The 13,570-nt window shown below is 33.4% G+C and overlaps 1 protein-coding gene across 1 annotated transcript in view; it reads left to right on the top strand.

Annotated features, from left to right (window-relative positions):
• Positions 1 to 7,863, top strand: part of LOC106461453 (bromodomain and WD repeat-containing protein 3-like) — a 56,414-nt gene extending 48,551 nt beyond the window's left edge. Inside the window, exons 27-32 of the mRNA XM_013921276.2 lie at positions 883 to 1,063; positions 1,523 to 1,678; positions 1,906 to 2,058; positions 2,768 to 3,068; positions 3,384 to 3,512; positions 4,051 to 7,863. Of these exons, the coding sequence (XP_013776730.1) occupies positions 883 to 1,063; positions 1,523 to 1,678; positions 1,906 to 2,058; positions 2,768 to 3,068; positions 3,384 to 3,512; positions 4,051 to 5,450 (2,320 nt within the window). The 3' untranslated portion in view covers positions 5,451 to 7,863. The remainder of the gene's footprint in view (positions 1 to 882; positions 1,064 to 1,522; positions 1,679 to 1,905; positions 2,059 to 2,767; positions 3,069 to 3,383; positions 3,513 to 4,050) is intronic.
• The last annotated feature ends 5,707 nt before the right edge of the window (positions 7,864 to 13,570 follow it).

The following is a 13,570-nucleotide window of genomic DNA, read 5'->3' as shown; positions in this document are numbered from 1 at the left end:
CTAAGAACAGGTTCGCACGAACCGGCCTGAACTTCTACCCCTGCCTTGGGTGAAACTCACAACAAAGACCCTGAAAAACAATTCTCTTTGCAACACTTTGTTTACAGAAGGTAAGGAATCGAAGTAGCTTAAACGTCTCCACAGAGCTGCATCATCATCACATTTTTTGGCTCAAGGGAAGCACTGTTTTCTTCCTCTGTCTGTTTTCCTCCTTAATCAACATCATTTTTTGCTCTCTCATCCACCAGTTCGTTTCGTGTTAGCTATATTATCTTCTCCCAACCCTTGGATAATGGCTGTGTGCGACATCTTAGATCTAAACTGTATGCAAATACAAATGCATCCCAGATGATATAAGTACAAACATCAATCAAAACATTTGTAATGCAAGGCGTGGGGTTGGATTGATACAGATTAGTGGTTAGAGGAGTTATAATAATGAGGAAAGCACTGTGTGCCGCGACTGCTCTGGCTCGGCCTGAGTAACATAGACTTGAAGTGGAGTAGAATGGAAATGCACCCCAGGTAATTAGATATTTCCTATACATCAGAAATATCAAGATTCATTTACAGTAATATAGTGTTTGTAATACTGTATTTTACTCCACTATTTTCATGCCATAAAATGAAACTTTGGGGAAAAAACTTATCAAAAATTGAGGTTTCACTACCTCAAAATCTTCATCTTTGTGTTACAGTAATATCCAACTATGTGGTATGAATGTTAGCTGGTATGTTAATAAATCAAAATATTTATATCTTCATGTCCTCTAATTTTGAAGTAATTTTCGAGAAACTTAAAAATAATTTCTTAAATCTCAATTTAACAAAAATGTTGAATCCTGGTACTCCTTCATTAAACTCTGACTCTCTACATTTCAGAACCTCAGACTGTACTGATCCAATGTTATTGTATCAAGAAATAATGGAGGCCCGACAGACTCAGTCCCTTCTCTCAGAGAGTGATGATGATGATGTCACAACCTCAGACACTGAAGATGAAGAAAATGGAGAAGAGGACCAAAGTGCTGAAATAAAATATCATGAAAAAAGAAGGAAAAAAGTAATGTAATAATTTAAATTTCGAACAATAAGATTTGTTAACTTTAATTTTATCTTAAATCAAATGCATTTAAGTTCTTTAAGGTATTCTAATACATCATATTTAGAAGTATAAAAAATTTTCTTTACACTTTCTACATGAAACATTTCATAAAAATATACTTTTTAGTTATTTTCAAAAGAAGGATGCTTAAAATATGACATGTATCTTTATTGCTTTGAATAAGCTTATCATGTTTAGACAATCATATTGTATTAAGAAACAGTTATTACTTGGGGTGTAATATAATATTTTTCTGTTTACTAGATTGAGAAGGCCCTGTTCAAACTAGACTTGTGCATTATAAACTCCAAAACTTCTAAGAATTTTATTTCATTTTCTATTAATAAAAAAAAACATTGTATAACACCTTTAAAATCTAGCTTAAATGTGTGTTTCTTATATTTGTAATTTATTTAGAGTCTAGAGAATAAACCAACTAAACGAAAGCGACTACAGTCTCGAGAATGTACTTCTAGTACCTGGATCAAACAGTGTCTTGATTTGATAGAGCTTATATTTGAATGTGAAGACTCAACTCCTTTTAGGCAGCCAGTTGACCAATCAGAGTATCCTGTGAGTTTATAGGATTTTTCAAAGTATTAAAAATTATCAAAGTTTCTTAAAATTTTTTAGGTTTAAAAGGCTCATCTTCACTAGAGCTTTTGTTGTAAAGGAGAATTGGTATATAGCGCTTTATCAGTTTTTCTTTCGTTGAGAGAATCTGCCAGTTGATATAAAAAGTGTACTGCTTGCTTATATGTCACAACAGTTTTTTCATGTATAATATCTTTGTGTTTTAGGACTACAGAGATATTATTGACCACCCCATGGATCTTAGCACAGTGAAAAATAAGCTACAGACTGGAAGTTACGGCAGTCCTGTGGAATTCTGTAAAGATATGAGACTTATCTTTCAAAACTCCAGGAATTACAATACTAATAAGAGATCAAAGGTACAGATTTTATTTTTATGTTATTAAACATTATTTGGGAATATTTATTAATACAAGCAAAAGTAGCATTGTTAGCCTTGACAAGCTTGAGGCCACATGCTAACAGATTTCACTAACAAGTAGCTTGTTAGTGGGGAGTTTTAAGTCTCCTCCCCCAAAGATGTTCTAAAAAAATTAAGGCTCAAGTGAGGTGCCTAACTTTTATTTTAAGAGATTAAATATAATTCAATTTGTTGCAATTTTATAAGAGAGGGTAAAAAAAATTGAAATGTTATTTTAATTGCTAAGTTATTTAATTATTAAATCCTTAAACCAATAATTTTTTGCATATCTGCTGAGATTGTTTTCATGATGTCCTATTAATTATCACCTCACCTTATAAAGTTTCCGGTCCACTTATAAAAGGTGGATAATAACATGGTTTGGATTAGATTTCAGCCAAAGAGACATAAATGTTATTGGATGCTGTCACCATCTGATGGGAAAATCAGGATTTCTGGCCAGATGCTGGTAGTGTCTGTTCAGATTTAAGGAGTTAATCAGAACTAACAATTGAAAGTAAAGAAGTGTATAATAATATGTAAACCACAATATATCTGCTATATCCAGTGTTGATGGGGCCTTTTGCAATAGATAAATTACTCAAACATGCAATTTTAATCATTGTGAAAAATGTTTTTAACAGCCATGTGTGTGAATATTTTAACAGATCTATGGAATGACAATTCGGTTATCAGCAATGTTCGAAGAGCACATCAGAGGAATTGTCAGTGACTGGCGTTCAGCAGTGAAGTATGAGGAAAAGGTCCGGAACAATCAATATGTCAGTAATCGTAGAAAGCCACTACAGCTGTCAATTGCTGATTGGTCTCATCCATCAGGAAATCATCCTGCTTTAAGGAGTGCATTAACTTCAAGTCAAGGTCGACAAGAACCATCGAGTGTTGCGGCCAGCCATTCTCGCTGGGTGGCCGAAGGAGAAGCTAGTTCTTCAAATGGTGGAGAAGGGAGTAAGTGTAAAGCTTCAACGGTTTGATCTTGATTAACGGAAAGAATGTAATAGGGACAATAGTAACTTTCAAACTGTGTCATGCATAATTTTTAGTATATTAAACACGTTTGCTACCTATTTTTCTTGAATTATTTGTTTCAGCTGGCCGAATGCAGAAAATATTTTTTTGATCGTTGAAATTAGTATATAATTAAACAGTACAGTCTTGTAGAAGTAAAAAATTAAAAATATATTAAGTTTAGGCACATTTTACTTTAGTTTAAATTTTATATTTCTCATTATTTTTTAATCTATTTAATTATTTATTTTTTAGCTTCTAAGAAAAAAAAGGGGTCTCAGATCCTAAAAGAGGGTGAGAAAAAGAAGTTAGAAGAAAATAGTCAGATAAATTTCACTTCAAAAATAATAGAAGAAAACACGTCTACCTCTAAGGATTTTTTGGGTAAGTAGATCGTTTTTTTATTTGATTTTATAAAGAAATTGTTGACCTTAAATGTCAAGATACAGATAGTTAAACCATCTTGTATTTTCTTGCTTCTGGAATCTAATCAAAGCTCTTTTTATACATCTTCCTTCTAAGTGCCCATGTAATATCCTGTTTTTAAGATTTAGTTATTGTTTCCAGAAATATTTTGTGTTTAGGTTTTGCTTTATTACTTCCTTTTAACAGCAACTCATAGAATGGCTCTGAGGGTTTTTTTTTTTTTCAAGTACAAACTTTTAGCTCATAGCTTCATCATCTCTTCACCAATTAGAGATCCAATTACAGTTTTGGACTCGGGTGGTAAATCCCATTTGAATGATATATTTGACCACGTTATAAAAATCATGTACAATTAAGTTTTTAATTTCTTTATTAAAGTCGATATATATTACAAAAAAAAGTAAAATTTTACAAAATTTCTTTTAAGAGGAAAGTTGTTTTTACCAACTAGAGATATGTAACTTTCCACGTCATAATTATTATTATTTTTACTTAGGAAAACACATAAGTAATGGTGTTGTGAAGAAAAAACGATCTCTTCGTTCTTCAGCTGATACAAGCAGAAGAGAAAGTCCTGTTTCCATTGATGCTCATGACAGTGATCGTGATCAGTCTGAAGATGAAAATTTACCATCTTCCAGTAAGAAAATGGAGAGAAACAAGAATGTTTACGTACCACCAAATAATGACCATAGGTATCATAAGCAAGACATTAGCAACGAGTCTTTGAAAAATAGAAGTGATCTAACTGATGAGGATCATAGAAAGTCTAAGCGACGAAAGTCAGCAAAAAATAAAGTAGACAAATGTGAAAGTTCCTGTAATGTAAATCAAAGGGACACATCAGGTTCTGAAAGTGAAAAACAGCCTAGTTCTTCAGCATCGAAACGAATGTTGTCAAGAAAGAGAAAACATTTCTCAGATTCCAAAACTAGTCAGGATGGCAATACATCTGAGGACAGAGTTTCAAGAAGAGCAATGAAGAAAGCAAACCTTCATCTTGATGAAGATTCTCAAAGTGATGAAGAAGAAAGTGATGGAGAAATAACTTTGAAATTACCTAAAGGTTCACAAAGGAATATAAAGAATATCAGTAAAAATTTAAAAACAGAACATTGGGATGAAATGACGTCTACAGAAGAAGAGAGTGAAGATGAACCAAGAGACAAAAATTATTTTGGAAAGAGAAAGAAGTTCAACAAAATCATACAATCAGAAGATAGTCTTTCTTCAGAAGAAGACGATTGTAGAACAGAAAACAGTAAAATAGTAGGAAAATCTGTGAAAGAATTAAGACCTTTAAACAAATCCTCAAAAAATTATAATGAGAGTAGACAGATGTGTAAAGATAAGCTAAGGGGTTCAAACTCTCAAAAATCTAATCCTGAATTATCAAGATACAATGTGAGAATTTTAAGGAATCCAACACAATCTAAAAATGCTTTTTCAGATGATTCTAGTGATAAAGATAGTAGTGATAGTGAATCAACATCAGATAGTTCCGAGTCCAGTGAAAGTTCTAGTGACTGTAGCTCAGATAGTGAATCTGAATCTAGAACAAGTGAATCTCAGGAGTTGTCTAATTCCAAAGGTTATTCTAGTGCTAGAAAAAAAAGTGGGATTAGGCGCTCATCACGAACTGCCACTCGTAACAGCACCAGAGCTACACGAAGTGCCTTAACCCCTAGCCAGTCATTAGAAGCTCCTTCTAGACGGTCACGAAGGATACAGACACGCAATAAAAAAGTTCACTACCAAGAAGACTCTGAACAAGAGTATGAAAGTAGTCAAACCAATGAGAGCATTGACTCTCAGGTGCGAGAAGCCCTATCAGTGAGTAGTCGTGGTCGTGTGCGCAAACTTTCTCGTCATGCAAGGGCAATGATTGCTGAATAGAATATGACTAAAAGAGTAAAAGCACTCTTCCTCTGTGATTGAACTAATACATTTTTTAATCATTCATTGTCATAAATTTTCCTTTATGTTCCATATGTGCCATTACAGATAAGTCATCCATGGTTCGTTCCTTTATCTATCTAAGGAACAACATTTGTAATTTTGATGCATAATTCGTATGAAATATGATTGTGAAAAGAAACATGTTGCATTCCTTCCAAGTTAAAAATGTGTAAACTATGAAATAGATTTCTGTTTGAAAAATGATTGACTAGCCTTTCTCAGGGTAGGAAAGGAATTTGATTAAACACATGTTAGGAAGCTCAGAAATATCTTTTAGTAAAGAAAACAATAATAGTTATTAATAATTTTATAAAATTTGTATTCCATGTAAGTCACCTTTGTAACATAGCATTGTTCAATTTGATTCTTTGAATGAAACTTTTTAATATCTTCACAATTTTCTATTACACATGTGGGGACCAAAGTAACGATGAGTATTGATGGAACTAGTTATGTATATTAATGTGAAATTAAGAGCTTTGACTTGTTTTGCTTATCTTTTATAGTATTTGTTTTTTCCATGAACCTCTTCTATAACTAAAAGACAAAAACAATCTCATGTTTATATTTCCAGTTGTTTATTGCTAGTTTTTTCATCATATTCTGCAAGAAAATTAACATTTTTGAGGTTAATTACAGTTGTCCAAACTAATATATAAATGCTCATGCTGCTTGATCTAATATCAAATGTCTTATGACTAATTTTTGTAACAAAATTCATGATGCAGTGTCAATTCAGTTTGTTCATTTCTGTTGGGATCTTAGAAGGAACTTGCTTATCATTTACCAAGCAAACTTATAAACTCATAGGCAACCGCTAGTAGTAAAAAAAAGATTAGCTGAAAAACTGAAAAGAAAAACTAGGAAAATGTAACAGTATTGAAATATTTTAAATATATCTAATGTTGTTCTGAGAAATGTTAGCTAAAAGCTTTATAATGAAATATATCACATGAAATCTGATAAAAATCGAACATCAGTTTTCTTCACTGTAACTACTATTATTATTGTTTATTGGGTGACGAGAACCTACTAAACAAATCCTAAGTATAGTTCTACAACTAAGTAGTTATTAAGATTTGGGCATTCTGAGTCTACTGCAGAAAGTATTTTTAAGTTATCTATATGATACTCATCTTCTGTAATTTTTTTTTCAAGGCTAATGTTTTGTTTTTGATTTTTTTTTATAATCAAAATCTTGCAATTATAAGAAGAGAAAACCGTTGTATTTAGTTACAGAAAATAATAATGATAAGCCTGGTTGCCATTTGACTGTGTATTGACTTACAAATAAGAACAACAGATATCTTAACACTTGTTAAATTACATCATGTTCTCTAGAAAATATTGTTACTGTTCCAGTTGTATTATTATTGATTTGATATAAAAAAAAAATATGTATAGGAAAAATATTTATATGTTTAGAATTGAAGAAGCTAGAAAGATACATTTGAAAATTACCTCCTGTGCTAGAATTGTGTATCATAAGTTTATCAAAAATTATTGAAAAATTTAAGAAGGTAATAACACATAACCTTAATTATTGTTTAAAATAAACTTTTACTAGGAGCTATAGCATGATAATCAGTGGATCATATAATGTGTTAAAAAAAATCAGCATAATTTATAGCTACAGCAATTTATTGTTGTGGCAGTCTTTCTCTTTGTAAATGTATCATGAATGGGGGGGTGCACCAAAGAACAAAAAATAATGTAGTAAAACTTACATTACCTCTGTAAATAAAGTTTATGCAAAAATATCTTTAAATAGTTCACATCCTTGTATTTTCTTGAGGGAGAAGACATTTCCTCATTATTACACAATTTAAAGATTTGCCAGGAATGAGAGATTGAGATTATGTTTGATGGGACTCCACAAAAAATATTTTCTATGACTTTATGGAGTACATTCTCATTGAAAAACGAGTATTCTAAACTAATAAACAATGTGGGTAACTTATTCTCAACTGTAATGACCTATAACCATGAACTCTTTTAGAACAGTGGTTACCAATCTTTTTAGAGACCGACAGAATTTTTACTGACTAGTAATTAAACACAACATAATTAAAGGTTTTGATGTTAACTAAGTTTACCAACTATGGAACTTTCATGTTTTATTAAGTGATAATTTTGTGGTCTTTATAACCTCCGTTTATAATGCACCATGTGGTCAAGTAACTTTTAACCTCCTTTTTTTTTGTTTGACTGTCATTTGCATCATAATTTATTCATTAACAGGATTGAAATATGTATGTTTATAATACTGATGATAAAATTCATGAATTTTGTTAATTTACTACTTTTTGTACAGCAAAATGCCACAAATAAAGCATTTGATCAAACATAATGAGACAAATACTATTTTGAATGGCATAATAGCTTTTGAAGAGTGTTATAATAAAGTTGTTTTTGTTTAACTCGAGTTCAAAGACTGCAAGTCATCTCAATCTAGGAGCCATGAGACTAATATTTTGACACTGTGAGATTCAGGCCTCACTTGTGTCCCATAGTTAATCTGAAAATTTCCGCAATACTCTACATTCAAGAAATGTTATGCATACCATTCATTTCCTGCCTTCTTGCATTAATGTAGAATTTTTTTGTTTAGTCTGATTCGATGCAGTATCCACATAAACACATGATCCAGAAAATCGTTGAGGTACTTTCATGCTAGCTTCCTTTGTTGTTCTTTTGGAGATAATACCTGTTTTGCCCATGGAGGTATTGCTGCAGCTTTGCACATTATGCAAGCAGGTCAACAACAACAATGTCCTTCACTGGCAGAGTTGATGATACTTGGAGGTTATGACCATCACGAATTTGCATGAGAACAATCAAGTTTGTAGCTGATACTGATGTGTAAATCTGATATTTCCTGTTAAGTAAGGAGCATTGGATTAAATACAGTTCTACCTGGTTTTTAACATGAGTCACTTGATGTAGACTTCTTGCAAGACTAAAACTGCTGACTGATTCACTTATCCGGTAGAATGTGACAGTCCTGTATCCTATGCAGTTACGCACACTGTATTTTTGATTTTGCTTTGTGATATCAAGATTATTTTACATTGTAAATCATGTGTTTATTCTGTTTATTATTTTGGGTTAAAACTCGGTAATTTAGTCAAAGCTCCCTATATAAAGCAGAACTACCTGATACTCAGTTAATCTAAGAATACCACAGAATAAGTAGGAATAAGAAATTTCAGTGCCATGACCACGTGATTTACTGTGGAGTTTCTTGTTTTTGCCAAAATTTGTATTGGTTATTACTTGGTTTCTTGAGTTTATACTTCTAACTGAAAGAATGGCTTATTGTCAAAATAGAAGTGTCTGTGACCAAGAGAGAGAGTTTGATGCTGAAAAAATTTGGTTGGGTGAAATAAGTGAGTCCAGGAAAATTCCCTTTCTGGTTATAGGATTGTTGCTGATAGCCTACAATTTTAGACTCGGGAAAACTGGCACACCAAATCTTGTCCCTGAAGATCCATTTTGACACGAGGGAAGTGAGGAAAACTGAGGGTTGCATAGATGGAATGGTGCTTGGGAAGAGCATTTGAGAAGGTCTGTATATGACTCCTAGTCTATCAGTAGCTAGAGTACAAGTGTCCCAGGTCTGGTCAAGACCAGTCAAAAAGAGCTATAAGTACCATTGGCAGACAACTTCTGCCAGTCAGAGCTATTACCCCAGCAAATGATACAGTGGGCAGACATAAGTAAAGACTATGAACCATGGGTTGGTCAGCCTCTTGAAACAAGATGTATCCTGCAATGATAACCATGGTTGTGCAGAGCTATATAAAAAGTTGGCTCGAGCAACTCTTCAATCTGCCATACTAGACCACTGACTGATTAATATCCCAAGAGTCGAGTCCCTGTGAATGTCTGCACCTACAATATCAGTCGCATTTTAGCCAGGTATTGGCTGAGAACTTGAAAGCGAGAGGCTTTGTCCAACACCACGATTCCCTGCAACTGAAGGAAAACAGATTCTGCCTCCAAAGTTCAAAGGTGTGACAAAAGAATACCTGGACCATTTCTTGGAGTGTTTGAGGCAGGTAATTGCCTAGAATGGCTGAACTTAGGAGCAGGTAGTTCTATGCCTGATCTTCAACTTAGAATTTCTGACCCTAGATGCCATCAAACATCTGAATGAGGCTCAACAAGAGGACTTGGACACGGTTGTAGTTCAGTTGTACTGCTGACTCAGCCTTGTGGAAGAATGGGTGATGCATTAGGCTGAGTTAAAGACTCGAAGGAGAACCTGCAATGAAGGTTTGGCTGCTTATGTGGATGATCTTCACTAGTTGTACAGTAAGGCACACCCTGCAATGATAGAAGCAGATAAAGAGAACATCCTTCATAGATAAGCTTGTTTATAGAATTCTCAACAAAATCATGAGGTATCACTGAGTGTGAGCAACATCCTCACTCTTAAGGGAAAGCTACACAACAACAAGATAGACTGTCCTACTCGGGCACATCCACCACATTGAACTAGAGCAACACTGAGGGTAAACCAATTATCCACACATTTTGATACTACATTGTAACCATACTCTGTCCCACTTAATGGGCAGGGCTACCCTTGGGGAACAAGCCACAGCCTATAACAATGATGCCTCTGCCTGGACATTGCTGAGACAGGATAAGTGAAGCTTTTGCTTTGCTTGTGGTCTAGTGAGACGCTAACAGATGAACTACCCATGCTTCATCGAGCAGCAGGGCTATCAGTTTCATCAGATGTTAACCAACTAACAGTGCCTGTACTTTGCCAACCAGCAAATGTTGAATACTGAGCAATACAGTCTTTATAGAGTGTTTGGGTTTTTCCACTAATGATTATCAGGAAGAAGGGAGGTACCTCAAGGTCATTTGCAGCTCCCGTGAAAGTGGAACCACTTTATGAAAAGAGCAAGAAATGTGAACCAAGTATTACAATAAGACAATGATTATCTGTTGGACACACCAATGTCAGAAACAATGGAATTAAAGTGGTATTGTCATAGTTACAACACAGAGTATAATATGTAATTGTATATACTGCACAATGAAAAAAGAAGTGTTTGCAGTTGTGGTTTTTCTAAAACACCATTGCAACTACTAGTATGGTAGAAAGTTCACCATCCAGGTGCACCATGCTTTGCCGAAATGGTTGTTGAACTTTAAAAATCCAGAAGAGATGATAACACATTGAAAACAATGTTATAAGAATATGATTGGTTTTCAAACGAGACCCAAAACTCGAGCGCTTTCGAATAGTTCACTGTTCTGCTTCTGGAGAATAGAGTGTTTAACGAGTGTAATGAAACATATAGGCACGAATGTGGACATTATTAGTTAGCCTTCTGAGCTAACCAATCATAACCTAGAGTTGTTGGTGTCAGGTTGAGTTTGTGCCAAAGAGGTATGTACAGTACAAAAAAGACTCAAGTGTGATAATAGTTATAAGGAATGTTAACCAATCTTTATAAAGATAAAAATAAAATAACAGCAAAAGAACTTGCCTGGACATTCTCTAGAAGACATTAAACTGATGAGTATAGAAACAAATTTTACATCTAACAGAAACGGAGAAATTAAAGAAGCTTACTGGATAGTGCTATTAAATACTGCATCGCCAAATGGCATCAATCTCGATCCTGGGATTGTTGACCTTCGTATGTCTCTGAAACGATTTTCAAAACTAAATTCATAATTAAATTTACTTTATATTATTAGTATTATTCATGCTTTAGTTTTTCTATATCGGTATAATTTCTTGTGTATTACATCACATTATCATTTTCTCTATTTCCCACTACCTTTTGCTGAACAATATCCAATTTTTTTTGCATCATATTTATATATATATTCAAAATCAAAAATGTACTTAAAGATACAGTTAAAGTCTACGGTTATGTTAAGCAAAATGTATTACACAAAGGAGACGAAAACATACTATAACAAATTAAGCCATGTTTGTGACCCCATATACCAGATATTTTCTCTCAAAGTAATCAGTTAGGGCTTGCTGACTGGAAGTTCAAAGGGAGTTAAGGAGCATGTATCTATTTATCTTTAATTGAATTCATTAATAATAATAAAAAAGAGTCGAATCATGGAGAGTGTACAATAATACCCTTTAGTAATACTATGAAAACTCAATTATACTCACTAACATAAGACAAGAGAAAACAAAGGCAAGAAATTGTACTTTACCTTGCATGGGTGCATACTGAACCAATGAGAGAGAACTTACTTTGTAGGTTTCATTTCCCTTCACTCTCTTGTGCTGTGAATTAAATTAAAATACTCTACTCAAACAAGATTAGTTATAATAAAAGTACAACCTCACAAAAGCTCTAAGAAAAAGATAGGTGAAAACTTTTTCCAATATATTAGTTCAGTTACATTAAATATTAAACATCGAAAGTAAAGTTAAAGTTACAGATCAGGTATAGATTTAAAGTTTAGTAAAATTTCTTTAAAATTCTTTAAACAAAATAGAACCCGGCTTTTATATAAAATGACAACAACAATTTAAGCCAGCTTTGCACATTATTTTTGTCTACTCATGTTGGAGTGAGAGATATCCTGGACCATTACCCAACTCACTGATAGAAATAACAACTTTCCATTGCTATCTTCCCTGCATAAAACTCGAGTAACTGCCAATTAGTGGATGGGGTCCTAGACAGAAAAAAGCAAGAAGTAAAGCTAAGATATGTTTACTTGGATGACATTCCATGTCCAAATTGTACAAAAATACACAGAAACTTACCTATTATCTAAGAAAGTACAAAGCACATGATACAATTGTGGTATAACCAGGTGAGAGTGGGTTAACTTCGGAAATGCACTGTATAGTTCTGCTAGATAAATAACAGGAGATTCACTTAAGATATCAGTTACAGGATAGTACTAAATCTATTACTAAATGAGTCAATGTAAGATGAAGTAACGAGACTGGAAACAAATTTTAAGCAAAATAAACAATCTTTATTCATCAGTAAACACAAATGCTATTTGTGTACTTGGTGTTACTTACATGGAATGATTATGTTTTCTAGGTCACAGGACTGAATACTGACAACCAAGTTCGAGATAATACCACTCACATGATGTTCCAAATCAGATTTACGAGATCATTATGTTCCACGCTATTTCAATGTAAATTTCCTTAGTTTGCTAGTGTAATGGGCACTATACTGTTGGATGAGTAGTTACGCATTATAAATAGTATTTATTTAAACATACCACAAATGAAATTTAATGGCATTGCAAACAGATCAGCAACTCGAGGAAATTTACACACGAATAAGAAACGACTCGGAGGCTTTTGAAATGAAAAATATACAACATTTATTAGAACCAACAAGAATTATACGTCTTCAAAGTGTTTGTTTGCACTAAACATTTCTATACCGTGTATATTTCAACACTTAGGGACGAGAGGTAAGGAACTTTGTGACAATACTTTACAAGCCTAACTTTTAACAAGAACTTTCAGAAAGACCCTAAGAGCTTAACTATACAAGAAAACTAATTTTACTTAGCATTTATATATAATTTTCTGAAGTTATGTGGTCGCTAGACACTGTGCAAGAACTCATGATTTCATGTTGAACTTTATTCAGTCTGATTGCATCATTCCTAGAGCACTCTTGCGCCCAATTCAGGGTTGAGTGCAGACTTTTACCAACTACGTTTTCATTAGAATCATTGTTCTAACTTTATGTCACCTTCAAGTTTCCCTCGGCTTCATTAGGAAACTGTTATTATTCGAAGATTAACAAGTTGTCATTAATCCTTTTGAGAGATAAGTATATAGTTGGATCTTTCCTACAGATTTGATACCTTTCCTTGTATTCTCTGGACAGAAACACTAACCTTGAAATAACATCTTAGTTAAATACACGCAAGAATGTACAAAATAAACACAATGGTAATTACAACAGAAATATGATATAATTTTTCCAGGGGTGGGCAAACTCAAAATCAAGCGACGATGGACCTGCCTTCAAAGTGTTGCCATTACTGTCAAAATGGCCAGGTGGATAAGGCGCTCGACT

The sequence above is a fragment of the Limulus polyphemus genome, unplaced genomic scaffold, assembly GCF_000517525.1.
Source record: "Limulus polyphemus unplaced genomic scaffold, Limulus_polyphemus-2.1.2 Scaffold964, whole genome shotgun sequence".
Taxonomy (NCBI): Eukaryota; Metazoa; Arthropoda; class Merostomata; order Xiphosura; family Limulidae; genus Limulus; species Limulus polyphemus.
The sequence above is the reverse complement of the archived record's forward strand: the minus strand, read 5'-3'. Positions and strand labels throughout refer to the sequence as shown.